Below are 27,652 nucleotides of genomic sequence, written 5' to 3' on the forward strand. Positions count from 1 at the left end.
CCCCTGACCCCTGGCCCGGGTCCGGGGTGGATGGCCATTACCCACAGAGATGGAGACCAGGACGCAGGGCGCCAGCTGTTTGGGAAGGCGGGAGAGGACGGTGTTGGGTCTGCTACTTAGCCCTGACTCCAACCCTTCACCACGGGGCTCTGAAGTAGCTTGGGTAGTGCCCCTCCCCTCCCCGCTTTCCTGTGCTCCACCTGCTCTCGGGGTGACCCGAGGGGGAAAGCTGACCCCAGGCCGAAGTTTCAGGGGTGCTTTGAAAGGCTTCCCTCAATCCCCGCCTGCTGTGATTGGCTCAGAGGTGAGGGTGTGGCCCAAGCTGCCCAATCAGAGTGACCCTTGGGGTCTCCCTGGGTATTCTTGGGGCAGAGATTTTTCTCTCTCTGGAAGTGAAGAAGCAAGCAGGCCACCCAGGGACGCTGGAGCAGCCACCGCGGGAGCAGGGACATGGAAGATCCGGGGTCTTGCGCTCCTCTGTGCCACCAGATGAAACCCACTCGGAAGCCTGTTTGACCTTGATTCTCTGTTCTGCAAGCCCCAGATTCTCCTAGGGTTCAAATCTGTTTGAATTAGGTTTCTGTTAATTACACCTGAAAGCTTACTAATTGACACAGAAGAACAGACTTCTGGTTTGGGACTCTCGGGCTCGAGAGGGAATTGAAACAGAGCTGGGGTGATCTAAGCCAAGGTTCTGCTACAGCTAAGAGAAGCCACGCTCTCTCCCAAAAGCTGAAGGTGGTTTGTCTAAGTGATTCCCAAAGCATGGCAGGCTGGGATAGCTGGCTCGAGGCAGTGACCCCAGGAGGACTGGCCACAGGAGAGGGGCAGGGAAAGGTGGGAAGCAGTGGTCAGAGAAGCAGCATGACCCAGGGTCTTGGAGAAGGTCTGGAAATATGAAAAGTTTCCAAACTACCTTGAGCCAGGGGCTGGCATGTAGGAAAACTGTAATAAAAGGTGACCATCGTTATTAAAAATAAATGTCCCAGGGCACCTTACGGGCTGAGTCAGTAGAGCAAGCGACTTTTGATTCTGGGGTCGTGAGTTCAAGCCCCATGTAGGGTGTAGAGATTACTTAAATAAATAAAAACTTTAAAAAAATGTCTATTCGTTTTGGGATCTGGTAGGCCACTGGTGGCCACTGAGGCCGTCAGGGTCAGGGGACCGTGGTGGCAATGGAAATGAGTAGTTGGCATCCCAGGGGCATACAGACAGCGTGTAGACAGTGGGGGCAGCCTCCCATGAAATTAAAGATATATGCAGATTTTAAAAGGAAAGACAGTAGTTAGCAAGAAGTTTCTCAAGATACAAGAAGCCAAGCAACAGGTCCAGGCGGCCTTGAAGATGAAGGTATGAGAGGTGGGGGCTTCAGGTAGAAGGCAATAGCCTGGGGGCGGTGCTGGCCTTTTTGGGGTCGAGGACCCACTCATCTTGGAAAAGGGACAAGAGAGAGTCAAAAGAGCAAGGTGCGCAGCAGAGGCTGACAGGCAGAGGGAAGGAAGCAAAGATGGAGAAGGGGCATCTGAGCTTAGGGTTTCAAGGGCAGAGGGGGAGAGGGAAGACAAGACGGGGAATGTGGCCTTGGCGGTGGGTGGTTGCAGCTGGGCGGCGCGGCGGGGGGGGTGTGCATGTTCCGGGAGACAGAGGCAAAGACCCATCCTCCACGTGCCCACCCCAATACGCAAATGCCCAAGCACCTTCCTTCCAGCCTCCCAGCGTGTACCTGTTTGCCCGTCTCGCCTCTTACCTCCTTCCGATGCTCACACAAAGAGCAAAATTACATGCAAGTTCCATTTAGTTAAAAAATGCGCGAGGGGACAGAAGGGCCAAGGAGAAAATCACATATTGCTTTGAGTCTGTGGTTGCATGTTAGAGAACGTGCTCTGAGGGACCGTTGCCGAGCTGAGGCTTGGGGTCCCGTATGCCTGACAGTACTCTGTATTTAGGATCTCCATGTGCAGAGGCAGGCACAGAGTGCAGACACAGAAGATGCACCCTGAGCGAGGAGAGGCCTGACGGGCTCCCTTCTGAGCAGTCCAGAGCTCACGCTGGCCGCTCAACCGCAGACGGTTTTCACCCAGCCACCCAGCACATTCTTTGGGACGGGGTCACCGTTCGCCATAAAGGCAGCGAGGCCAAACCCGCTCCTGACCATGCTCTGCTCTCCCCTTCCAAAGTCCGGAGAATCAGCCTCAAAGCCAATGGCGTTTAGCACCCAACCACACAGATGTGCTAGCTTCTACCTGCAGGGGTGGATAGAACCAGGAGCCCCTCCCCAGGAAGGCAACTCTGTCTCCAGTCCTCCACACCCAGATATCCAGATATCCTCCCGCCATTGCCCTGACCGTGAACTCTGGTTACGGGCAGGCAGTCTCAGCTCCTTCCAGCAGAAGTGAGTCCATGATAGAAGCTCAGAAGCTTCTAGCTGGAGCTACAGCGTGCGCGATCATGCTGACCCGGAGCAGCACAAACAGGAAACAGCCTGCTTGTTGTTTCCTGGGCTTGGGAGAGATGCAGGGGCTGGAAAACGGGTTCTGGATACTCGCAGGGGCCAGGCACAGGCCTCTAGATGGCTTCTGTCTTGCCAGTTTTAAAAATGGAAAACTTGGAGCAGAGGGGAAATGTTTTCACTGCCAGGCGTTCAGTTTGGCGAGGGAGATGGGCTGGGAGAGTGAGCTGGTCCCTGGCCTGGGAGACGTGTCGTTGGGTCCCGCTCCGTCCTTGGCTCTGAGGATGCTCTAGCTGGATCTGCCCTGGGGCAGTTAGCAGGAAGCCCCAAGCCCAGTCTCTGCTGATGACCTTGGTTTTCTAGGGGTAAGAGGGAGGACCCAGTTAGCCTTTTCAGAACTACCAATGAACCTTTCCAGGTTTCAGAACTGCCATGACTTTTCCAGGGGAAGGTGCTCACGAGTGAGCCAATGTGAAGTCCCCAGAGGCTCTGAATGGAGGTGTGTGGCCTTGACCCAACGTAGTTCAGGAGCACAGAGTCCATCTGCCTTTCTCTCCGGGCTCTTTCCGCCTGCGTGCGAGGCTGAGCTGGGCACCATCCTTCTGAAGAAGGAGGAACTGAGCAGTGCTCCTCGCCCCTCTGAAATAGTGGCGTGGGGCGACGGAGAGTCTTGAATCTGACCTGTTCTGCATTTGTGACTTGATTACACTCAAGTGTTCCATGGCCGGGGTGAAAATTGGTGTGGGGGCTGGGCCCTGACTGCTCAGGTCCAATAGGGTTCAGTTTACGATTAAAGCAGTATTGAAAAGTGAGGGTTTCCCCAATAATTCCTCACCTCAGAGGTGTCCCGTGATGCTTCCTTCTTCTTACCTTTCAGTCTTGATGGTCCTAAGTTGATGGAGATTAATCAGATTTGGAAGACGGATACCCTGACCCCAAATACAATCAGGGCCCGAAATTCACAAACACGACCCTTCCTTCAACATGGCTGACGAACAAGCCAGGGCAGGCCACATTATAGTCTGGGTGTCGCCTGAGTCCCCCAGCCCTTGGCCCATCTATCCAGGATGCAGTCGTCTTTTTCATAGAGTAAGAATGTGAAGGTTTTGGTCCCTTGGTGGTTCTTTTTTCCAATCAGTACCAGAGGCTTCTCCTCATGGTCTGTTTATTTCGAACAATGTTCTTGTCCATGGTTTTCAGGCTCTGAGTCCTCCAGCACCCCTAAAGCTATCCGCCTTTAATCCCCTCCCCTGCTGCCCTGGTGTCTGATCTCTCTCTTCAGCTCACCCCAGCTCACTGTCCTGCCAGATGCTCCAACTGCAGAACTAACTGTGAAAATTTAGGCCCTGGAGCAAACATTTCACAATTGTTCTTCCTCTTCTACACATTAATTACCAAATTAATCACTCTTCAGGGAGAAGGGCTCCTTTTTCCTCTGCTGCTTCTCCTGCGGGCTCCAGAGCCAAGTTTCTGGGATGACGCGTCTTCTCTCTGAATATACGGCAATTGATCAAAGTCTGGCTTCCCTTGAGCATCCAAAGACCACGTCACTGGTGTTCTTAGACTTTCCTGCCTTGTTCCAACCACCTCTATTTTGGGGGAATTTAAGCTTTTTAGGTTTCTCGGTGCTTATCTACACCTCAAGGCCCTGCAGACCGACTCCTTCAGGTCCCTATTCCTACCCTTCATTTTTAATTGTGATGAAATGCACATGACACTACATGTACCGGCTTAACCATTTTTAAAGGTACAGTGCAGCAGAACCAACCGCATTCACGCTGTACGCCACCACCACACCGCCCATCCGCAGAGCTCTATTTATCTTCCCAAACTCCCCTAACTCTGTCCGCATTCAATAACAGCTTCCTATTTCCCCTCCCTCAGCCCTGGCAACCACCATTCTACCTTCCATCTCTGTGAAGCTGACTTATTATAAGGACCCCGTGTACCGGTGATCATAGAGGATTTGTCCCTTTGTAGCTGGTTGATTTTACCCTGCATGATGTCCTCAAGCTTTGTCTGTGTTGTGACAAGTGTCGGAATTTCCTTCTGTTTTAAGGTAGAATGAAATTCCATTGTGTGGATAGATCACGTTTTCTTATCCACGCATCCATCCATGGACACTTGCGCTGTTTCCGTCTTTTGGCTACTGTCCATACTGCGGCTGCAAACATGGGTGTGCAAATATCTGTTCAAGTTCCTGCTTTCAGTTTTTTGGGGCGTAATGACCAGAAGTGGAGTTGCTGGGTCAAATGCTCATTCTACGTTGAATTTTTTAAGAAGCACCAAACTGATTTCCACAGTGGCTGCAGCATTCCTCATTCTCATCAACAACGCCAAGAGTTCCCTTTTCTTCCCATAGTCGCCAACACTCATTCCAAGCGTCCACTCCTTTATAATACGATTCATCACAAGGCAGAACTCTGGAGGAACAAGGCCATGTACGATGAAGTCTCGGAGAAGAATAAAGGCAATGGGTTTCTCTAAGAGCGAAGGGTTACTGCAAGAGGGCTGAGGAGTCAAGATTTCCAAGCAAGAATATTGAAAATGGTCATTTATACTGGAAAAAATCCTTTATAACTAGAGTGTACATCTATAAGTGTGTGATGTTCACATCTATTAATAGAATGTATTTATGTGGTAGAATGAAGTTTATGTACCCAAATTGGTTCTTTGGACAAAAGAAGGGAGGATTCTATAGACATCTTTCCACACGTGTCTATGTTAGTGGATAGTATTTAAAGCAATATAATCTTGCATTTGGAAATCAGTCAAGGGCAGGAATGATCCTCATACAAACGATGAGACCGTAGACAATTAGGGCAGCCAAGTTTAGGTCGGTTGTACATTTCTGGGCAAATCGGTGAAGAGGCTCTTGCTTTGAAAGAACAGAACAAGATCTGTTAAATTAGGGAGAAAAACTTGATTTCAGAGATCATCTCAATGGGATCAGTATAAACAGTGTGGCCCCATATACGCCAGTCTCTTTACCTGGGTCCCCACCAAGACTCCACTTAGCCCAGCCACTCAGAAATGAAATGGTTTGAGGACAATGTTGGCTGAGCAATGGCCTTCAGATAGTTCAATAGTAGCAAAAAAAATAGAATCAAGTGGGAGTTGGAGGGGGGCTAAACCCAACTGGCTTCAGTGCCCTGCTGCAGGCAAGTGCCTCTTCCTCTCTGGAATAGTGCTATTTGAGTTCTCAAGTACTTAATTTAAATGGATAAAGAATGCCCAGCCTCAGAATTCTGGAGTCATGGAAGTGGGGACTCTGAGTCTCCGCCTGCTGTTTGGCAAGTCCTCAGGCCAGATGGGGTTCCGTAATGACTGCTACAAGGTGTCTAATCAGATCCTAGAAGAGCACATGACTGCCATGTTTAATTAATCCCAATTTAATGGAGCATTCAGCAAGGTCCCTCTTGGTTTCCTATCACTGATCACGGCTGCGGAGAAGAGGGACCAGCACCCAGCGGCCTAAACCCTATTTCTGTGATGTGCAGTGATAGAGGAGACCACCGGGGTCTGAAATCTCCATCTGCAGGTGTGTATTTGTAGCCATACTCTCTCTGAGGCAGCTGAGACAGATAATGAACTGAAAGGCTACAACTGGGAATGCCCCTCGAGCACAGGCTTCATCATGATTTCGCTGCATGTGAGGAGGCCAAGAGAGCAGCGGAATATTCAGACAACAAAATCACCAGTGCCTAACCATCCGATCGATGGGTATCGATGCCCAGGATATAGGTAATCTAACCCTTAATTTTGTTCTTTAATAACTCGGCTCTAGTTTATCAGCAAAAGGACATTTGCATGTTAAGGGAGCTGATGATTTTTTAAAATTTGCTCTTCTGAAAACCCGAGCTGCTCTGCACACTGTAGGCAGGTCTCTGATATTATGGACAAGAACCAGAGGCTGGTGTGCTTCTGGGTCTGCAAACAGATGTACCAAAACCTTGAGTGTAAGGACTTAAGAGGGCAGTGCCTTTTTGGATATTAAGATAAACTGGAAGGGCTTAAAGGATTTTTTTATTTTTAAGGTAACTTACAAACCCCAAATCTTCCATGTTAAAAATTCAAGAATGTCACCTTTGGGGGTGATGATTTAAGCCTTTTCTTTAAATTCATAAAAAGACTTTTTCTTTGTGCTTAAGCTTCTGCCTAATTCCTATTGTTGAGAAGCCAGGAAGCTTGGTCTTTGGGTTAATTTGGAGGTCACAGGTCAGAAACCCAACCCATACCTTGGATTGGGCAGGTTTCTTGCTATTTTCCATCCTGTGGAGCATAAACAAACACATTTACCTCCCACCTGCCTCTAAGCAGGTGTTGAATGAAACCCAGTCAACTCTATTTACTTTCTTTTCCGCTACTAAGTAGCACGCCTGAACACTAGATCTAGGGGAGCGGTTTTAAATTTTTAAGCCCCAAATCCACAAGCACTCAAGCGACCTGCAACTTACCATTGACAGTAATTCCAAGGTGCAAATGTAAAAATCTGTATCACTTCCTTTGGTTCCTCCCCCATCCCCAACTTGGAAATTCTCAAGGACATACATTGGCTTGACCTCAGTAGATCTGAGATTATCTCATAATCTCCAGAAGCTGGGACTTGCCTCTTACAAGTTTTGCCCAAAAATATTTCATGATGACTCCAGTGGTGAGGATGGCAGATGTAAAGATGGCGGCTTATTTGTAGTGACATGCCCCCCACCTGGTTGGGAACAAAAGTTGGGTTGACTCTACAAAGGTCTATGCCACAGTTTCTCCAAAACTTAGGGAATTCATGGCTGGTCAGTCTAAATTTGATGTCAGCACTCACTCTAAACCACAATTCCAGGTTTCTCAGGCTCATATTTTTATACCAGGAGCAAGTCATTTTAATATCCCCATATTCCAATATTAACCAGTTATAGTGCTTCTTGATGACTTGAAGAAGTCATCAAGAGTATTATTCTTACTGTCTTTTTATAGATATCTCTTTGAATCTATAGATAGGAAGCCATAGTTTTATGGCTCTGAGTTTGATGAAGGCTTTGGCTATTGATAGATAATCAATTTCTGCATTTTAATGGGCTAGCAGAACAAGTTTCCTGGCATTTCAAAGGAGAATTGTGAGGTCAGCAAAAGCAGGCCTGGGATTATCCCCCTCCCAAATTTAACTTGTATTTTTAATGATGAACCTGCTCCTTGATACAAATAGCAGGATGGAAGCCTCTAAAATACAAATTAACTCTGTCACATAGTTGACTGGCCTTAATACACAATAGATTACTCCATATGGTTGGAAAAAAAACCTGCTGAATATTAATTATTCCAAAGTAAAAAATAATTCTAGTGGCTATATTCCAATGTTTAATTAGTTTGTACTCAGTGAATGTTCCAGAAAGTCAAAGTGTTTCGTCAGTGAAGGGTACATTTTGTAACCAACAGTGTTCACTAGGATGCCAAGTTGCACAAAGCCACATGTACCAGAGGTGTGTGAGGAGATTTTTCTATGGCTTGGCTGTTGACTGGAAGCGCGCCTTTGGAAAAACTTGAACAGGCCAACATCATCCTGGCCATTCTTTGGCACGACCCTTTAGGGGTGGACTTGAGAGATGATTTAATCTTTGGCCAGTGTAGACTGAGAAGTATGTCTTCAAAAAAAACCTTCTGGTTTTGTCTGCAGGTACACGTTAGGAAGGTGGGATGGCTCTCCATTCAGCTAGGTTTTGGTCAGGTTCCTCTTTTCTCTAAACAACGTTAACATTTCTGTCTGCTTCATGCCCTCTATAGCGCATGCATCCACAGCTGGTCAGTGACGCTCTCAGGCCCTAGCCAAGGACCACCTGTTGGTAAGCTTTTATTGAAGGTTGGCCAGATCTATGGAAAGCTCTCTGATGAACATGGTGCCCAACCTTTCTTCTGATGTTTAGGGCTTATCCCTGAATCAAAACTTTCCCTTCTGTCTCCAGCCCATCAGCAGCTCCGTGGGGTCTATCTTTCGAGTGTGACCCACTTATTTTCCTCCACCTGTCCCACCTCACTATAGCTGTGATTGCCTACCTCTCCCTGGAACCAATCTCACATTTAAAAAAAATTTGTTTATTAGTTTGGAGAGAAAGGGAGAGAGTGAGTGAGCACAGGGGTATGGGCACAGGGAGAGAATCTCAGGAGCCTGGCCATGGGGGGGAGCCCGACATGGGGGTCGATCTTGCAACCCTGAGATCATGACCCGAGGTGAAACCAACAATCGGTCATTCAACCAACTGAACCACTGAGGCCCCTGGTCTCTCTTTTCTACTCTTTCTCTTATCCCAAGGGTCAGTCAGCTATGGTAGCCTGAAAGCTAAGAGTGAATGATCTTCCAGCTTTCCAGGGTAACCAGAATTTAAAAATATTAAAAATACTAAAATATAAAGAGACTAATTATTTACTATGTGTCCCCACACAGAAGTTTGCAGATACCTGTCCTAGGTGGTCCTTTCTCCTTCAGAGGTCCAAATAGTCACCCGCTCCATTCATTCATTCATTCATTCATTCATTTTCCTAATAGTCTTTTAAAAAATATAGATCTTATTTTGCACTTTCCTGCTTTAACAGTCTCCTTTTGACTTAGAACAAAATCCAGACTCTACCATAGCTTGTAATTCTTTGCTGATCTGGCTTTACCTATCTAACATGTCCCTATCACTTCCCCGTTACTACTTATGTTCTGTGCATCCTGATTTTCTACAGCCTCAGGGCCCTTGAACTCTGTGGCCCCTCTACCCAGAATATTCTTCCTCCAGCTTCTCCTGGCTGGCTTTCTTTCCATCTTCAAAATCTCCCACCCATAGGCATCTCCCCTGAGCACACTATGTCTCAATCCCCTATCTGTATAGAGGGAGTGCATCTAATAATTATCCCACAGGCTGCTGTGCAGACAACAAAAGGACCAGAACGGTGCCTTGCACACAGGACCCACCCAACAATGTCAGCTGTTATAATGATTATTGAAGGAATCCATCCCAGGCACTCTGTATCTCTGTCTCTCACATTTTGAAATAATCTTATGTCCTTCCCCCCATACAGACTGCATACCCCTGGCAGACGGACCCTGCTGGGTCTTGACTCCTGTTGCTTGGCTCTTGGGCTCCTGGCACAGTGCCTGGCACACACTGACAGGAAAGGGAGGGGGTGGAGACTCTCTCTGGTTCACAATGTCCTGACTCCCTGAAAAACTGCCTTCACTAGAGGCATTTTGGAAGCACACTTCAAGAAACAGCCTTAGGAAGCCTATTTGTACATCAGAGGAATGTTAAGAATATTTTTACTACGCCTGTTAGGTGCAGCCCAAAAAGGACATCCCTTGTAGGGTAAGTTCTAGAAATCACTTTCCTTCCTCCAAATCCTTGGTAAAACTTCTGTTCTCAGAAGGTTGAGAACTTTGTACCTTACCGGGCTCCCTTCCCACTTGGGCCCACTGTCTGCGTCTTCTTAATTCTACGTTTGATTCAAATGTATAGTTTATCTCTTCCCGATTATTTTTCTAATTCTTACTCTTTCTGCCTTCTGTATTTTCTTGTAAGCAACACCCAAATTCCTGGCTGGGGTAAATCATTTAACTTGAGCCTCAGTTTCCTGAGTTGTAAGCACAGGAATCCTGCTGGTGAAACACACAGAGAGGAGTGTGTGGACACAGCCGCTATGGACATGAGTTACTCTTTCCTTCGAACGAGTCTGCGATTCGGTAAGAAGGTGGCGAAGCAGGAGTCAGGATTAAGACACTAAATGACCCCAAACGCGCTCTCATACACTCCGGTTACTGACGCAGAGATGCTACAGATCTACATTCACCTGACAACACCGTGACTGATGTGGCCTCTTTTGAACATTTATTAAAAAAGCAAAATGTATGTTCATCTCAAATAGAACAGTTAAAAATGGTAAAGCAATACAAAGGACTTGTTACTAGCAGCATCCAGTTGTTAGAATTTCCCGCCCTGCCTCTGCTCTATTAGGGGCAAGCTCGGCCGTCCAAAGCTTGCTGCTGCCTACACCTCCCTCGTCGTAGTGCGGGTCAAACCAAAGTTTATAAAATTAACAATTTAAGGTTAAATAAGCTTAAATAAGGGCGTTAAATACAAGACACTTCCTCAGAGCTTCTGTACAAAGATAAACAAATTTGGCATTGTATACATGGGATTCTGCTGGCTCCCCGCCAACGGGAGGTTCTAGGAGGTTCTAGGAGGTTCTAGGACGTAAGCAGGCGTGCGCTACTCTCAGCAGAGCGTTAACTATACACAGTGAACTAAGAGTCGAAGGACTGCTTACTGAGCCATATACAAGGCATATGTATCTTTTTTTTTTTCCTTAAAACTCAGAACACTTTTAATATTCAGGCACCATTTGCTCCTGCAAATAAATAAGTCTCTAAACAGACTGCATTCAAACTAGTGTTAAAGACATCAGTGTTTCGTTTTAATTTTCCCCACACGGCTTCTCCAGCTAGTTCCTATGTCTCTTTCTTATTGCTATGATAATGTGGCTGAGAAATAAAACTACTGTACATCCAAAAAAATAGAGCACCTTTAACATTAAAGTATATGTCTGACTATCTGTCTCCGGGTTTATCTTACAATACTAAAGCCCCGACTGTGGTCAGTTGCTTTCACCATGGCTACCGGGTCACCTGATGCGCGGGACGCGGAGCCCCGCTCTCTCCCGTCTCGAGGGACGCCCGCGCCAGAGCGCCGGGGCCCTGGAGTCCCACTCAGAGGCCCCAACCCACGCCGGGGCTTACATTCATCTCGACACCGGGAGTTACATTCACGCGCACACGGCCTCGCTGTCCCCGCTGCTGTCACCACATGGCTTCCAGGAACGAAGGGCCTCCCTACCCTGCGGGGGTGGATGGTGCTGGACGGGGTGGGACGGCAAAGACAGGTACGACTGGCGGCAAGCACACGGAGAAACCACGCGTAGAAGAGTTCCCGGGAGCGAGGGGCAGGGGGGCGCGGGGCGTCCCCCCGAGGCCCACCCCCATCGCCACCCCCGGCGTGCCAGGGCCGGGTTACGACTTTTTGTCGATGGTGTTGAAGAACCACTCGGTGAACTTGCGCAGCTGCGCGGTGGCCGTCTGCGACTCCTCCTGCAGCCGCCGGTTGTCCTGGCGCAGGTGCTGCACTTCAGCCTGGAGCACGGCCTTGTCCTGCTTCTCCTGGGGGGAGTACACACAGACGGCGTCACGCGCGAGCTGGCCGTCCCCTCCCCCAGCGGGGCTCGGAGCACCCCCTGCGCCCGCGGCCTCTGCGAGACCCCTCTGCCCCTTTTGCTGTGACCCGCGGAACTGGGACTCCGCCATGAAAGCCTTTGAAACGGTCAACCTCGTGCCTGAAACTCCCTTCATCCTCACACCTCCAGATGAAACCCCGCTCTCCCCGGAGGACACTGTTTTCCCGGCTGCTCGCTAAGGGGAGAGAGAGGTCCACCTGTTGCGGGAAGACGTGGGGCCTGGCATACAGCAAACAGCTTATCCCTCCGTGCCTGGGGTGGGGGAGGGGGGTCTTCCCGAAAACTTCAGCTTCTCTGACAAGTGGGGCATCAGGTTACAGGGCCTGCCGCCCCTGCTCACCGCAATTATCTACTCTTGTCTCCATTCCCTCCCATCACTAATGGAAGGTTCTAGAATGTGGTTTGCTTTTCTTCTCTCCCCTACCACATGTCATGTTTGTTGATGATTCCAAATCCAATCCAGTCTCTCCACCACTTCCTCCCTGTGATCCGGAAACCCACCCCTCCTCAAGCCCTTTCCCCTGGCCACACCCTGTACCTTGCCATTACCCATAAACCACATACCTTGCTCCTGCTTCAGCCTCCCACGTCCTGACCACCACCTCTTACCCTTTTAGAATCATCTCTCCAGTATCCACTCCTCCAGTAATTATGTAATGCACCAGTCTTACCTTATTTTTGCTGTCCCCTGCCATGACAGCATGTCTCCTCACCCAGCTTATACTCTAGGTTCCTCAGTTTAATCCCATCCTACAGACACCCCAGGGGTTTTGTCTCTTTATCTCTCTCCTTGTCTTGATTTCCTGTCTCAACTCTTATATATTCAACTCTTTACCCTACCCCTACAGCTGGAGGCAAGGGGATGTCCTGGTTTGCTTGGGACATTTCCGGTTCTAGCTCTGTAGATTCTGTATCCTGGAGCCACCCCACTGCAGGCAAACTGTGACAGGTGGCCATCCAAGTGGGTGAGAGACACCTAACTCCGCCAACAGATGGTCGCTTTAACCGAGGCTGCAAATTCAGGTGTACCTTCAGCCTTGCTTGGCAAATCCTATCAAGCATTACCCCGTGCACTTACACTACTCCATACCTTACCCTCTGACCGCAAGTCCCTCCTTCTCCTTCCCCCCACCACTCACTCTCAGCTCATGACTGGGAAAAAGAAACCATCAGAGGGGAGCCCTGTCAACCTTTCTCTGACTATGTGTGTGACTTATGTATGCATGGGAGTGTGTTTGCACACACACGCCCACAGTGCTTTACCTACAAACTTCCCCCACTCTGAATCAAGGCCAGCCCCCGCCTTGTGCACTAGGTCAGGGCATCACCCCCCGGCTCTTCCCCCTGCCATTTTCTCCTTCACAACTGGATCATTCCACCAGCGTTGACACCGGCTGTAATTTCTCCTTTCTTCAACAAACACAGCAATGACAAAACACTTCCTCAGACATCTCCCCGCTGCCCTTCCACTGTCACACTCTGTTCCATTCCCATGGACAGCACAAGGCTACACAGTGCGGGGCTGATGATACAACAAGGGCTCAGCAAATTAACTTCTGTGGGGACCGGCCGCACACACCTGGACATGCAGGGCGGAAGTTGTGAGGGTCAGGTAGCTGACTCCATGGGAATACAACAGCTCAGGGAAAACAGGCTTTCCGGTAGCAACTAACTCCTCTCAGGTCAGCTCCTGAATTGTTGGTACAACTGATCACTCACCGAACCAAAAAACACTTGCCTGTGTGTTTCTACCTTGCTCTGAAGACTGGCGGCCCAGAGGGCTCACCCTTGTGCAGTCCTATTTCCTGCAATTCTTGGGTCTCCCTAGAGTGAAAAAATATAAGCTACAGGCTAGAAACGAGAATTAGACCTTAGGGGTCTCTGTTTGGCTTTGACTAGGGTGGTAATCTTTCCTGAGCATCTTCATTTTTATTTCTACTGGTTGGAAGGGGGTGATTGTGCAGGACAGACTTCCGATGGTGGCTCGCGACAGGTCCCTCACCTTCCGAAGGTCCGTCTGCAGCTGTCGGAGAATCAGCTCCAGCTGATTGACCTTCCCCGTCAGTGTGGATGGAGACCGCTCCCTAGCGAAGAGGGGTGGGGTCAGAAGGACTCAAGGTCATCCAAGTACAGAAGCACACTCCATATTTTGTTGGTAAAGTTTTCACTCAAAGAATTTGCTTAGAGCCCAGTGAAGAAATAAATATTATGTCAGATTTGGAAAGGGAACTTATTGCTGTTTTGGTAGAAAATCCCTTCTGCGTCTCTGTTGATTTAAAAAGAGATTCAGGGGGTGCCTGGGTGGCTCAGTTGTTAGGCATCTGCCTTCGGTTCGGGTCATGATCCCAGGGTCCTAGGATGGAGCCCCGAATCAGGCTCCCTCCTCGGCGGAAAGCCTGCTTCTCCTCTCCTACTCCCCCTGCTTGTGTTCCCTCTCTCGCTGTCTCTCTCTCTCTCTAATAAATAAACAAAATATTTTTAAAAAAGGGATTCAGAACCTGCAGGCATGTATGTTGGTAACAAACACAGAAGATTGATTATCTAAATCAGTTTAGTCAACTGAGATTAGGTAGACCACTGAGGTCCTGGGAATCAAATAGAGATTCGATTTTCCCAATTTGTTTTTCTCTGTCAAGAAAATATCATAAATGTCATTACCAAGATGAGTGGGCCAGTTAAGGGTCACACGAGTTCATATAAAAGTTGGAATTAGGTAAAAAATATAGACCCCGTGGGCAATAAACATGCCAAGAATATAGGGCAACGAGATGGTTCTTCCGGGTGAGGCCAGGGTCAAGGACCAGGCTGCTGGGGGGAGCTGTGCCCTTGGCAGGCCTGCACGTGCCGCCTGGCAGCAGGAGACCTATCAGCAAAGTCCCTGTCTTTGGGGGCTGTGGCAGCAATTACCGGCAGACGCAGAGCCAGGCCCCCTCCTTCCCTCCCTCTGTCAGACAGCCTTGTCGCCACGGGCATGGGGTGACATGTCTTGGCAGGCAGGGACCGCCCACAGCAGAGCACTTCTGCTGCCAAGTGCCACCCACCCCAGCAGGGTGGGAAGCAGGGGCAGCCCCATGCAGTCCCGTATCTGGATCCTGAAGGCCCTGGGGAGTGCAGCTGGAAATGATCTCCTGGTGGCCTGTGGCTTTGCTGAACCTGCTACTCAGGGGGCCTGGGGAGAGGAGTAGGGCAGGGGTGTGGGGGGCTCCCCAGGGGCTCACATACCCAGTCGTGTCCATGAACTCTTTGCCGCTGCCTGGGTCTACACATAGAGGAGGCTCCTGCGCGCCTTCCAGGTCCTCCCCGTGCTGCATATCGGTCAGGGTGCAGAAGGATGCCACTCTCTGGTCTGGGGTGGGGTGGACACACACATGAAGAAAGTTTAGTATTAGCCACAAGGACATGTTTGTGGAAGCGAATCTAGTTGCTGACCTCAGACACCCCGCCCACCCCCCCATCAGTGACTGCCCTGTTTTAAACAAAACAAAGAAAAACGAACTCAGGCAAGCTTCTGGCAATCAGAAAGCATCAGGATTGGCGGTCCTCGGGGGCTCTATGGCATGCGCACATCACAGCCCGGGACGATTAGCAGATCCTGGATTTGCTAGCCCATTTGTTTTCTTCCTTCCACATCCCAAGAAATGCCAAAGCTGCCGGCCGGGTGCGAAATCATTGCGTCGCAGAATGACAGGGCTGCTTAACAGGACCGAGGGGACGGCCCCCTCCTCCTCCAGTGGGCCCCAAACCTGGGTGGGTGGGGGGGAGCATCCCGGAGACACAGCAGCCAGGACCCACGTCCCCTGTGTGTGCCAACCCTCCGAGCTCAGGGAACCATGCAGACGTGCAGACACGGGACATCAAAAGAAAAGGTTACAGCACATCCAGAGCCCGTGGTCAGCCCCGGACAATCACCTAGATAGGACGTGTGGTGACAGAGCAGCCCAAGTTCTTCATCTGAGTCAAGACCTGAAATAAGATTTAGAATTTCCTATGAACAGTGGTACCTCGATGCACCTGGAAGCCTCAGCGGCCCAGACAAGACTCAGATAGTGGGGTCCTGGAAGAGAATGCGTGCACGCGTATGTGTCCTGCTGCATGCGGTGTGACCCTCGACAGCCAGCAACACGTGATGCTGAGCAATGTGGTTCCACGGTGCATGTGTCGTGGTCCCTGATGGATGCACATGCTTGTGAACGATGAAGAGGAACACAGGCGAGGTCAACTGTCAGAACCCCTGACCATTTGGGGTTAAATGACCCGTGCCGTGAACATGAACCTGGTGGTGAGCGAGCTAGGCCACAGACTCTTACTAGAAACGGCAGTGGTAGCAGTGGACGGCACGACTACCCACCCTTCTCCCAGCATCGGACCATTTCTAGTCTTGGCACCCGCACCTTCACATTCAGCGTTTCCCGAGCTAGGCAGGAAAGGGAATGGGATATTCTTTGAAACAGGCACCAGCCTGGCCCAGCTCTGCGGGCTGAACACAGACCCAAGAGCATTGGTCCAGAAATGCCCAGTGGTATGCAGAAAACCAGTCCCACGTTTGAACAACGTGGAGGCGAAAACCGGGAATCTATACCTAATTATCCACCTCTCCTGAACCCTGGTGTCGCTTTCCTGGGTGCCCGAGCACACATGTGCATCTATAGTCAGAATCCGAGGGCTAGAGCAGGTGGATTAGTGCTGCGGTGTCTTTTTCATATGATTTGATTAATGGCTGAGAAATTGCACTTGGGTCCCGGTCAGGGGTGCTCTGTTCTTAATTTATCCCACTCCGTCTCCCTCTGGCTGCTGAACTGGTCTCCTAATGAGGCTACCTGCTTGTCTGGTTTACGGAGGGTCTCGCACTTCCTGTTAATTAGAAGGAATGGTGGAGGCTTCCAGGGCGCATGGAGGAAAGTGAGCTACAATGCCACGGGCACGGCGCTGGGAGCTCCTACCAGGGGCCCGGACCCTCCTGGCAGTGGCGCTGAGTGCCTTGTGGGACCACAGGGCGTTCTCCAGCCTCACAGCCCGCTTTCCTAGATCAGATTTCCCCTGTGACAGGGACAAAGATGTCCTTCAACGAATATGTCTATAAGGCTTTAAGGATGTCCTCCATACCGCAAACCTACAAGATGACGGGACATTCTGGAACCATGCGTTCCTGAGAGAGGATCACGTTCCCAGTTTGGTTCTGACTTGTAGGATTTGTGCATATGAGGAAAGAATTTGTAAATTAAGACTAACAGCACAATCTGGGAACTGCCTACTTCTACGCGTGACAGGATGGGAATGGCAGACGTGGGGGCAGGCGTGATGGGGCACAGTGGCCGGGGCCGAGCAGCTGCAGGGGTGGGGCAGGGAGGGTCTGGGGTTTCCATGACATCCAAGATAACCCTCTGTTTTGTGAGGATCCTGAATAACACTTCACACTTAAAAAAAAAAAAAAATCAGCAGCGGATAGATTTTTTTTCTACAGTAAATTTACTGACAAAAAAGGAATGTCAAAAAAGATAAAGGATTTAGTTTCCTCACTCTTTTAAAGAGTTCCATGGACTCGTCCAGATTTTATGCAATTCAGTGATAATTTGGTGAGTTTCCATCTTTCTTAATACACTTGAGTCTGACGGTCCAGCTAGACTATCCGGATAAAAATGTCTTCGCTTGCTCCTTCCATTTTTACCTTAATTGATTGAAATATCCACATATTTGATAGAAAAAGAATTTGCTGCTGGCAGTCCCTCGAGCATTCCTCTGGGAGGAACAAGGTCCTGCTGGTCAGGAGGCAAGAAGCCAGAAGGGGTGTTTTGCCAGCAATGTCATTCCACAAAGAGGACTTCACTTCGGATCTGAAAAGCTGGGAAGCTGAAATCCCAACAGAACACTGCTTGGTTGAGTCCAGACACTTAAGTGCTCTGTAAAACAGAGAACCTCAGTGCCAGAACCTTAGTTTGCAGTGGAGGCTTTCTTCTTCCTGGGCTTATTTCTGTGAGGATGAATATTCAGTAAGCTGGTAGTTACAGACATTGAACCCAGCGGCACAGACGAAACCGTAAGACAGGCAGAGGGGTGTGACCTTCATGAAAATGGTGGCTGTGGCAGAGATGATCCCCCACAATCTACACAGATAGCCGTTAGTCCTTCTCCTTCCCATTCTTCTGTGCAGGAACATCGGACTCGGGGGGAGGGGGACATCAGCATGGGGTACACACAGAACCCTCCACCCCTTTAGGCCACCTTGGAAAAACCTTATTTCAATGCAATTTCTGGTTGGTGCGTTTGGCACCACGCCAGAGGATGAAAGGCCAACAAGATATTCCACACCAATCTAGAGCCGACTTGGCGAGCAGGAAGGCCGAGCCTGCATCGGGGGAGGAGGGCACTGATGGATTGGTCATGTCTGCCAAGGGCGTGGATTAGGTGAATGGTATGTGTGCTGGATACAGGCCAGCTGCAGGGCCAAGCTGGCATCAGCGGGGAGGAGGGCTCTGATGGATTAGTCATGTCTGCCGAGGGCGTGGACTAGGAGAAGGGTATGTGCGCTGGATACAGGCCACGCACGCCATCCAAGCACGAGGCCCTGTCCAACTGAGCCCGTGCCCATAAACAGAGCTCTTCCAACGTGGCTCTGCTATCACTACAAATGACAGAGACACTAGGGCTTTGTAGCTACATGGAGCAAATTCAAGGTGCTGATACCGAGTGCTATGCTTATCAGATCTCGGCAAGCTGACTTAACTGGCAACCAGGAAAGGGGAAAAAGAAAAAAAAAGGCTATACTGCACTTTAGACATAAATGATTTGGCTTAAACATTTTGCAGCCTGTACATCAATGCTGCAAGATAACAGTCTTGAGTCTGCCTCTCAGTAACGAGCAAAGAGAAGTGCCGGGATCATGCCTCATTTGAGATACAGCTACTGCTGCAGGCCCGAGACAAAATTTCCGTACTTTTGAGATCATTTAAGTCAATTTACTATATTAAATTAACTTAGCATTTTTCATCTTAATAGCACTTTTCTGTTTTATTTTAAAACCAATTATGTCACTTTGTTTATGCCTGTACACACACACGCACACGCGCACGCACACACAAACACAAACACACACACACACACACACACAAGCTCTGTCCGTGTTCAAGGACCAGTAACTTCAACCACTTTATCAAGGTTGAGCTCCTGCTTCACAACTGTAAACAGGGCTCTTTGTAAAAAATGTGGCTTATTAGTCTCTGTTTAAAAACCAAGGGCATACGGAGCATAGTAGATTGAAAATATAAACTTGTACTTTCTTGCGAAATACGTTTCCGTGGACTATTTCACTCTCACAGTGGGGCCTGATAATCGAGCTTTGACTCTGCACTCATCCTGTGCACAGACACTTGGGACACGCACACCTCCGTTGCCCGTGGGAAGACGGCAGCTGTCACCACCAACCTGGGGCTGGAATCCAGAGGAGGGGAGAAGGTGGCCTGCTGTTGGCTGTGGGATGCGGCAACCCAGACTCTCCCATCATTCGTTTGTAATTTAACCTTTTAAAGCCCGTTTGCATTTAAAACTTCATCCGTTCAAGGACCCACTGCCTACCTGTGATGTTTTGATAAATGAGCCCTTTTGAGGAAACTCCACTTGCTTTCCCCTGCTTCACCGCTGGACCCACAGCCAGCTTTTCCAATTGGGTTTGTTCCCTGCCCACCCTGGAGGGGGATGGGCTCTATCCTGTGCATCCCTTGGGGCGCGCACACCTTTCAGTATTCCACCTAATAAAGGGAATGGGGCTGGCCAGGCCGATAAGCGGTGATTACTATCTCACATAGATCACTAAAGAGTTCTCACGCGCGAAGGGTCACAGCTCACCCCCAAGAAACAAAAGGGCTGCACACAACAAGACACACTTGAACTGTGACTCTGCCCATTTTTTGAACTTAACTGTTGCAGGAGAGCAGAATCTGGGTCACAGACCCGTCCCTCTCCTCGACTTAATCTTCTCCCTCACAGGCCTATGGAGGAGACGCCTGTGTTCTGACACTTGGTCGGATGCGCAGAGTTTGGTTATCTGCCCATCTCCAGTGAACAGATTTCTGGTCAAGGGTGGGTCCCCCTCTTGGTTCTACCTGCATACGGTCGTACTGCACAAGGAGACAGATCGTTTTATCTCTACGATGATGCCAGCTGTGACAACTCCTCAATGCTTCCCAGAGCGTGGGGCCATTTCTCATCTTCCCAAGGTGTGAGCTGCTAGCTCATTATCATTTTGAATTTACATGTGTGATGGAACATTTTTCAAATACTTATTTTGTGATTCTGCTTTTGTGGATTGTGCGTCCATATGCCTTCACGGGTTTTCTTTTTTTAAATCAGGGATTTGGTGTTTTTTACTGGGTAAGCCCTTCCACGCACTTGGGATGGCCTGGTTTTACCCATCACGTTTACTACAAATCCTCCCCCACATTCCCCTGTTTATCTAAATGTTCTCTTTCAAGTTCATAAAAATATAAGTGTTTAAATACTTTTATCTGTCCACATTATATTTCGTATGTTTACTCATTACCCAATAATGAAAGCATTACCTTGCTTCCAAGATGGTAATCCTATTTTGCTGTTTCTACAATTGACTTTTCTAAATCCTAAATCCAAGTGGAGTATATAAATTCCTTTCCCATTTAATTCTAAATTTTATTCAGATTTTTGGTCTGGGCTCTTCCTCTTTCCCTAAAAGGATTAATTTCTATTTTTTGAATCACTACTATGCTGTTTAATTATTATTGATGTACAGTAGACCTTTTTTTGGTGGGCTACCTTTCATCTCTTTCCCACAGGATGCAGTTAAGCTCTCTAATATATCCTTTAGATATCTGAATTGAAACTGTATGAAATCTACAAACTCATTCAGGAAATTCATTGATTTGGCATCTTTATTACAGGTTTCCTACCCATTCTTATCTTTACAGATATTAGGGCTTTTCACTTACTGAAATGTCTTTTGGTTTTTTGGATTGTAACTCTAAGGACGGCTTAATTTCCAAAGAATGGATTATCTGATCTTGCAGATACAAGATAATGCCCTTTGCTACTGTTCTGGTGGGAGACTGTCCACAAACATGGTTACATGTCCATGGCAGCCGTTACAACAAGATGCGGAGCCTAACTCCCACCTCTGGTATGTGGGCTAGACTTCAGCATGTGGGGGTATCATCATGTTCTGAGTCTTCCAAGATGAGGAGGCCCTAAGACATCATGCAGCTTCTGCTTTTGCTCTCCTGATTGCCCTGATTCACACGTGAAGAAGTAAAATCGCCCTGCAGGAGAGAGGTTCAGCCAGAGCCCAGTGGGACATATGAGTGAAGTCCCCAGTTCCAGGTGAGCACCAGCTGAATACAGCTGCTGGAGCAACTCCAGCTGAAACCACAGGGAACAGAAGAACCACCCAACCGAACCTAACCAACCCACAGAATCATGAGACATAAATGATCCCAAGACATCCTTGTTTCCAGTAATAAATGTTGGGGTTGTTCTTTTTATACTGAAATAGATAACTGAAAAAAAAACAACAATGTTTTGAAACAAGGCTTAAAAAATATGAAATAGATTTTAAAGTATCTCACCTAGTTACTTTGTTTTATAATCTTGGATAATTCCTTTCTTCAAGTTCTATTTTATTTTTTTAGTTCAAGTGTGATGAACATACAGTGTTATGTTAGTTTCAGGTATATAATATAATAGTTCAACATTTCTATACATTTTTCAGGGCTCATAAAGACAAGTGTCCTCTTGATCTGAATAATATTTTACCTTTCATATTTTCTAGATACAGAGGCATATGTACAAATATTTTTTTTTAATTTCAAAATTTATTCCTTTCTTCTTTGCATTGTTGGTATAAATGTCCAGTACTTCACTACAGAATGAAAGGACATGATCTCAAAGAAGGTATTTTCTGATAAACCATTTTCCATTAAGTATTATATAACTACTTGGAATGAAGTATATCTTTTTTGTTATGTTTTAAAGGAATCTCTCAAATCTTAATTTTTATTAGAAATAGGTCCTAATTCTATCAGATATACCCTTTGTAGGAAATTGATATGATAACTTTTAATTATTTCATCTACTATAACTTTTTATAATTAGAAGTTTTTCTTTTATTAAACTGGCTAAACTCTCACCAGTAACAATGGATAATCTTTTCAATTTCCTCCTGAATTTCAGCTAAGCTTAACATCACGATTAATAACTGAGATTGTCTTAGGATTTTTCTTATCTTGTGTCTATCAGGAAAGAATCCTCTGAGGGTGCACGGGTAGCTCAGTCGGTTAAGTGTCTGCTTTCAGCTCAGGTCATGATCTCAGGATCCTGGGATCGAGCTCCACATTGGCCTCCCTGCTCAGTGGGGAGCCTGCTTCTCCCTCTCCTATGGCTCCTGCTTGTGTTCTCTCATAGATCTGTGTCAAATAAATAAAAGAAAAAAACTTAAAAAAACTTAAAAAAAAAAAAAAGGAAAGAATCCACTCAAGCATTTATTGGCTGCTTCTGAATTTCAAGAAAAATGTATAAAGGGACATCGTTGTTCTCTGAAGCTTTGAAAACAATGAATTCTAAGCATATTAAGTTTCAGGTGACATTTGGGATTTGGGGATACTTTTAAATAACTTTTCAATACCCTGCATATTTGGGCCATTGAGAGACTCTTATGCTCCATCCCATTTTCCTGCAAGAAATAGCCAAATATTATATCCATCTTATTTCTTATTTCTTATTTCATTCCTTAATTTTTTTCTCTTATGTGTTGGCAAATGCTAATCTCTTTTCTCATTTCGAAGCTTGTTCATTTGTATTTTTCAATTTTAATCAAATTTATGTTGCTTTAACAACGTTCTAAGAAAAAGTAATCATTGGTTTTATTTATAAATTGCACTGAAAATTCACTTCCCAGTTCACAAAAGTCTATTTGATTTCCTCCCTTTTTGTTTGCTTTCATAGCTTTTATAGAACCTTTTAAAGTATAGTTAAGTTGCTTAATTTTTATGTTTTATTTTTTTTCCATTTAAATAAATGTTTCTGAAAACAGTACATTTTTGTTTAAGAACTACTCTCTGGCTGCAGTCCAAAGATTTTAATAGGTAACATCTTTTTATCATCACTTACAAAAAAAGAAAAAAAATGCCTTCGTATTCCCAAATGTGGTCTAGAATAGTGATTATGAGTTACAGTAAGAGTTCCAAATGCTGAGAATTTTTTGTTTTTTTTCTACTTTTCTTATTTAATTCTATTTTCATTGCCTTGTGGTCAGAAATGTATGGAAATGCTCCTGTCTTTGGAGAAGTCTCACTCACAGTAATAGAGTATCTGCTATGTTCTGCGGACCAACAGGGTTTGGATATATTTAAACAACCCTGACTGGGCAGATTAGTGTAGTGATCCTGTTCTGGTTTTTTTTTTTTTTTTTTAAGATTTTATTTATTTATCTGAGAGAGCAAGAGAGTGAGCAAAAAAGTACAAGTAGGGGGAGTTGTAGAGGGAGAGGGAGAAGCAGAGCAGGGAGGCCGACATGGGGTTCCATCCTAGGACCCTGGGATCATGACCTGAGCTTGAAGGTAGACGCCTGACTGACTGAGCACCCCCACAGGCTCCCTGGCACTGCTCTATTCTTGAATGGTAGGAACAAAATATCGAAATTCTTACACTCCCATATCCAGTGTCAGTTTTGGCTCTTAAACAAAGGCAAATACATCACAAGCCAAGGTGAGGGACATAAACAGATCAACGGGGAGGAGGCATACCTGCTTGGGTGAATCCCACTGGTGGGTTCTACGAGGGTCATGGTATCAACAGGCAGACACACTCCATTCTGGAAGGGCATTTTCAGGTGTGTTGACCCCTCACATCGGTGTCTGGGCACAGCATTGTTCCAGAGCTCTGTGAGCTCTGTTGGGCATTCTGAACTGCCTTTATTAGCTTGTAACAATTAAGCAGACCCACAGGGGACTTTTATGGACTATCTTTATCATGTTTAGTCTATAGCTCAGAAATAGTTCTGGGAACTGGTACAAAAAGATCAAGTCATTGTCGGGGCAACTGGGTTATCTCAGTGAAGACATTTCTCTGTAAAGTGCTGAGGTGACTGATGATGTCCCCTCACCACCACGCCAGCTTGTGTCAGGGCAGGCCTGACACTGACACATGGGAATCTGGGGAGCAGAAGTCTGGAGCTGCAAATGCCCAACTGTGTTTTCCTAAGCGGGCTATTGTCTTGCTGCGCGGTGTGCTGCCCTGCAGAAGAGCACTGAACATTACTGTAATTTTGAAATACAATTTGTAAACGTTTGGAAACTTCACAAAGGTCAGGTAACCAAAGTCCTCTCCCCTGGCAAACAGAATCCCATGACCTCTCTGTTTGGCTCAGGTGCCATGCCCCTGAGGCACCAGCTATCTGGTATTTCCACGCCATGCTTTTTCTCCTTTGTGGGGTGCCAAGTCCCCCCTAGACTCTAACTTCAGCTCAGAACACTCTGATGAACAGGACCATAGAAGTGGAAGTTTAATACCATCAGAAGCCTTACGTTCTTTGGTAAGGGTCTTCATTTAATGGACAAGAAGACTGAATGAAGCCTGATGCGAGCAGTCAAGGACCTCCGGGGATTACTGTCAAACATTCATTGTTGGCCCAAAGTGTGGCCATTATGGTAGTTAAGGGACTTGTCCAAAGGCCCACAGCCAAGCTGTAGTGACTGTGACCAGAGTCCCCGGGTTGGGACCTCAGTCTTGACTGGGGGTGCCATTTTGCTTTCTCCACTTCCTGCTCTTAGCCCGTCTCCTGAAAAGATCCATTTCGAAGCAGTGATTTCATTCTGGAGAGGTAGACGGGAGCTAAACAAAGAGATAAATGAGTGTGTGTGGGGGTGTGTGGATCTAGAGATAAGCTGATAAATATTGTTTTAAATATGAAAAATGAGGATAAAATGCAAATGGACCTCCAGAGGTCAGAAACTATGCCCTGAGTTGGTACAGCTCAGGGATCCTGTGCATTTGATACCTATGCACTCTTTGGGACTAGCTCTTCTTATTGAGTTATCTCACTATGTGCTTGATAAATAAAGACAAGATAAATAAAACAACCAGCCTACTCTCGAGATACTCATCACCTAATAAGTAGACACACTCAAGTGAATAAAGCAGAATTCAGCTTGGTAAGTACAATGCAAATATTTAAGCAGTGGAGAACACTGCAGAGGACAGAAGAGATGCTCTTATCAATCTCCTGGGGGCAGTAAGACAGCACACTGTGTACAGAACATGCCAGAGAAAATGCTGTTCCCTGTTGCTTGGGTTGCTCCGGACAGAGGTAAAGATAGCACTCCTACCCCTTGGGCTAGGTTGCATCTAGGTCAGTTTGGAAGTCCAGGGAAGTAATGGGCCTGTGGTTCTAGAACCATCTTCAGGTCATGTCAAGGAAACAAAGGCTGCGTCACAGAGCAGACAGGGCATACTGAGGCTTCCACATGGAATAAGTACCTTTAAGGAGGAGAACCCAGGACCCCTTACTCTGATTAAGGGAGAAGTACAAGCCTGTTTACTTCGCAGAAATTTCCTAACAGAGTTTCCCTTTCCTTATCTACTGAAGCAAACGTCCCTGGTGTCTGAATTAGCTTGTGAGTAGCTTTCACCATCCCCGCACCCCCAAAGCTTAGGACCAGAGACAATGATCCCAATTCCTGAGAGAAGAGAAGAGATGGTCTGCTCCGGCGGCCGCAGCCCCTCCCCTGAGGATGGCCTCGAACATGGAACTCGACAGCCCAGTGCATAGAGATTCTCAAACACGGCCCCACTAAAACAGTCCTGCCTCTCTTGTCAGTACTGCCAGTCACCCAGGAGCGGCTGTAATCCTAGGAGAACATCAGCAAATGGCCGGTCATAATCCTAGGCCGTGGGTTGTCCCCGGGCCCACAGGTAGGGTCCTGACGATGCGGGACAAGCACCTTCCTCGTTTGGGTCTGCCTTTACCTGCGCACTGGAAAAACGTTATTTCCTATGGAGCAGCTTTGACCTTCTAAAATTCATGTTGGTGTGGCAGCTGGTGGGGCCCTGAGACGGGTGTCCTTCCAGCGACCAGCAGCGACCGCACAGAAGCCGAGGTGGGAGAGCCGAGGGCTTGGGTTGCACAGATCACGCTGCATCTGCCTTTAGGACCCCCCGTGTGCGCCGGCCCTGCCAAACCGGGCCCCCTGACGGCCCTTCCCCTCCAGCTCCGCTCATCACACTCAGGAAAGAGGCGCTCTGTGTCCTTCATATTCACCTCCACATGCCAGGGAAGAAAACAGAGATCAAAGGGGAGAAGTGCCTTGGCCTAGGTCATAGCTGTGGAATTCAGCTTTGGGGTCCTCTGCCCAGTACTCATGCCATGACACGGCACCGTCTCCCTAAGGAAATGTCCTTGGTCACAGCTCAAGCCTGTGTTTTCACCCACAAAGATGCACCAAGTATCCAAAATCACAACTCAAGACAATCCCAAATACAGCCACGTTCCCCATGTTGCCACCCCAGGCCCTCGAGGCTTCGAGTCTTTACCTTCGAACGCCCGTGCCGCGTCCACGAGGTGGGACCAATCTAAGCCCGTGGCCGTGTCTGGGAGGGGCATCAGGCCAGGATCCGCACACTTGGACTTATCCGATAAGGACCCATCGGAGAACCAGAACTCATCTGAACAGAGACAAAGCCAGAGCGTCAGTCGGATGGCAGTGTGGGGCACGGGCGGCCCCTCCAAGGAGCTGGGGGACTTCTTACAGCGGGTCGCCTGCCACCCATGAAAAGGGGACAGTGCGCTGCAGTCGTCCAAGAGCACATGGCTGGGAAGATGGAGGTGTGCAGGGAAGCCAGGACCTCCACACTCACTCAGAGGTCGGCCAGCGACACCCCGGGATGGAAGGGATTTTAGAAGGGAGCGGTTCTGAGGGGACAGTGCTGAAATCTGGCAGCTTCCTTCCAGGCTGGGCTTCTCTGGAGGACATCCGGTCCCGTCTGACCAGCTGCAGCACTGATTCCTGCTTTCTGCAGGCATTACTTCCCTTCCAGTGCTGCAAACTTCCACCATACACACAGTGTGGTACCGTCTCCCTCTAGACTGATGGTTTAAAAGCTTCCAGAGAACACAGTATGTACGCTGGACACCAGACAGTCAAGATGCCCTGAACATATTTATATATTTTTAATTACAAAGATGCAGGAAGACTAACTTTGCCTTCATTAGTGACGGTCTTTCCTCATGCTTGGCATGAACACGGGGGCTGGACTGCTTGGCTGACTCACGGAGCTGGTTCATCACCGGGTAAGCCAGAAACCCTCACCGTCCAGCATGGAGTTCTGCCTGTCCTCTGTCTGTACAAATGGACTTTCTAGGTTTTTCTTTTTCACCTGTCATCAAGTGACTTGGAAGTTTATGTTATTGATAAAATTAGTTGTTAGAACTCACTACACATCTCAGGACCGATTTTTCAAAGGCTTCAGCCCGGACTGTCTCTGACATGTCTCTTCTGAACATGCCCCAAACGCGGCATGCAACTGCCTGTGAACACATCTGCCTAATGAGACCAATCAAAATAATGACCACCTGGCTGTCTGAGCCTGCAATTAAGGAAGGGGCATAATTAACCCAGTGCACCTGTAATTTTTGTTCCCACACCCTTTGGGGTAGCTGTGAAAGCTGGCATCTGGATGGAGAATGAGCGGTGGTGTTCGACCTTGACCTTGACGGGCTCTAACGGTCTTCCACCTGCTGGACACCTTCACAGGCCGCTCTCAGCCGACCTCCACTCGATGCTGCTACACCCCTGTAACCAGTCTGTTTTCAGCATTACCATGTTTAGCTGCGCGGACAGTCCATGGTCAAGGGAATCCAGTTACGGGGGTTCTGTCTACACAGCTCCTGCCACTCTCCCTTTTCACGGGCACATCTTCTTCGAAATAAGAACCATT

General features: G+C 47.8%; 1 protein-coding gene across 9 annotated transcripts in view; it reads right to left on the reverse strand.

The window, feature by feature from the left end:
- Positions 1–10,280: 10,280 nt before the first annotated feature.
- SIPA1L2 (signal induced proliferation associated 1 like 2) overlaps positions 10,281–27,652 on the reverse strand; it is a 216,649-nt gene continuing 199,277 nt past the window's right edge. For 5 of the 9 annotated variants that reach the window (XM_032313305.1, XM_032313306.1, XM_032313307.1 and 2 more), the window contains 5 exons: positions 26,249–26,380; positions 15,611–15,664; positions 14,924–15,047; positions 13,704–13,785; positions 10,281–11,627 (listed from right to left, as the gene is read on the reverse strand). In XM_032313305.1, coding sequence (XP_032169196.1) covers positions 11,481–11,627; positions 13,704–13,785; positions 14,924–15,047; positions 15,611–15,664; positions 26,249–26,380 — 539 coding nt within the window. In that variant the 3' untranslated portion in view covers positions 10,281–11,480. Of the gene's footprint in view, positions 11,628–13,703; positions 13,786–14,923; positions 15,048–15,610; positions 15,665–22,087; positions 22,126–26,248; positions 26,381–27,652 lie in introns of those variants that run through there. The other 4 variants (XM_032313309.1, XM_032313311.1, XM_032313312.1 and 1 more) reach the window with 3 other exon arrangements.

The sequence above is a fragment of the Mustela erminea genome, chromosome 14 (genome assembly GCF_009829155.1).
Source record: "Mustela erminea isolate mMusErm1 chromosome 14, mMusErm1.Pri, whole genome shotgun sequence".
In the NCBI taxonomy this organism is placed as follows: domain Eukaryota; kingdom Metazoa; phylum Chordata; class Mammalia; order Carnivora; family Mustelidae; genus Mustela; species Mustela erminea.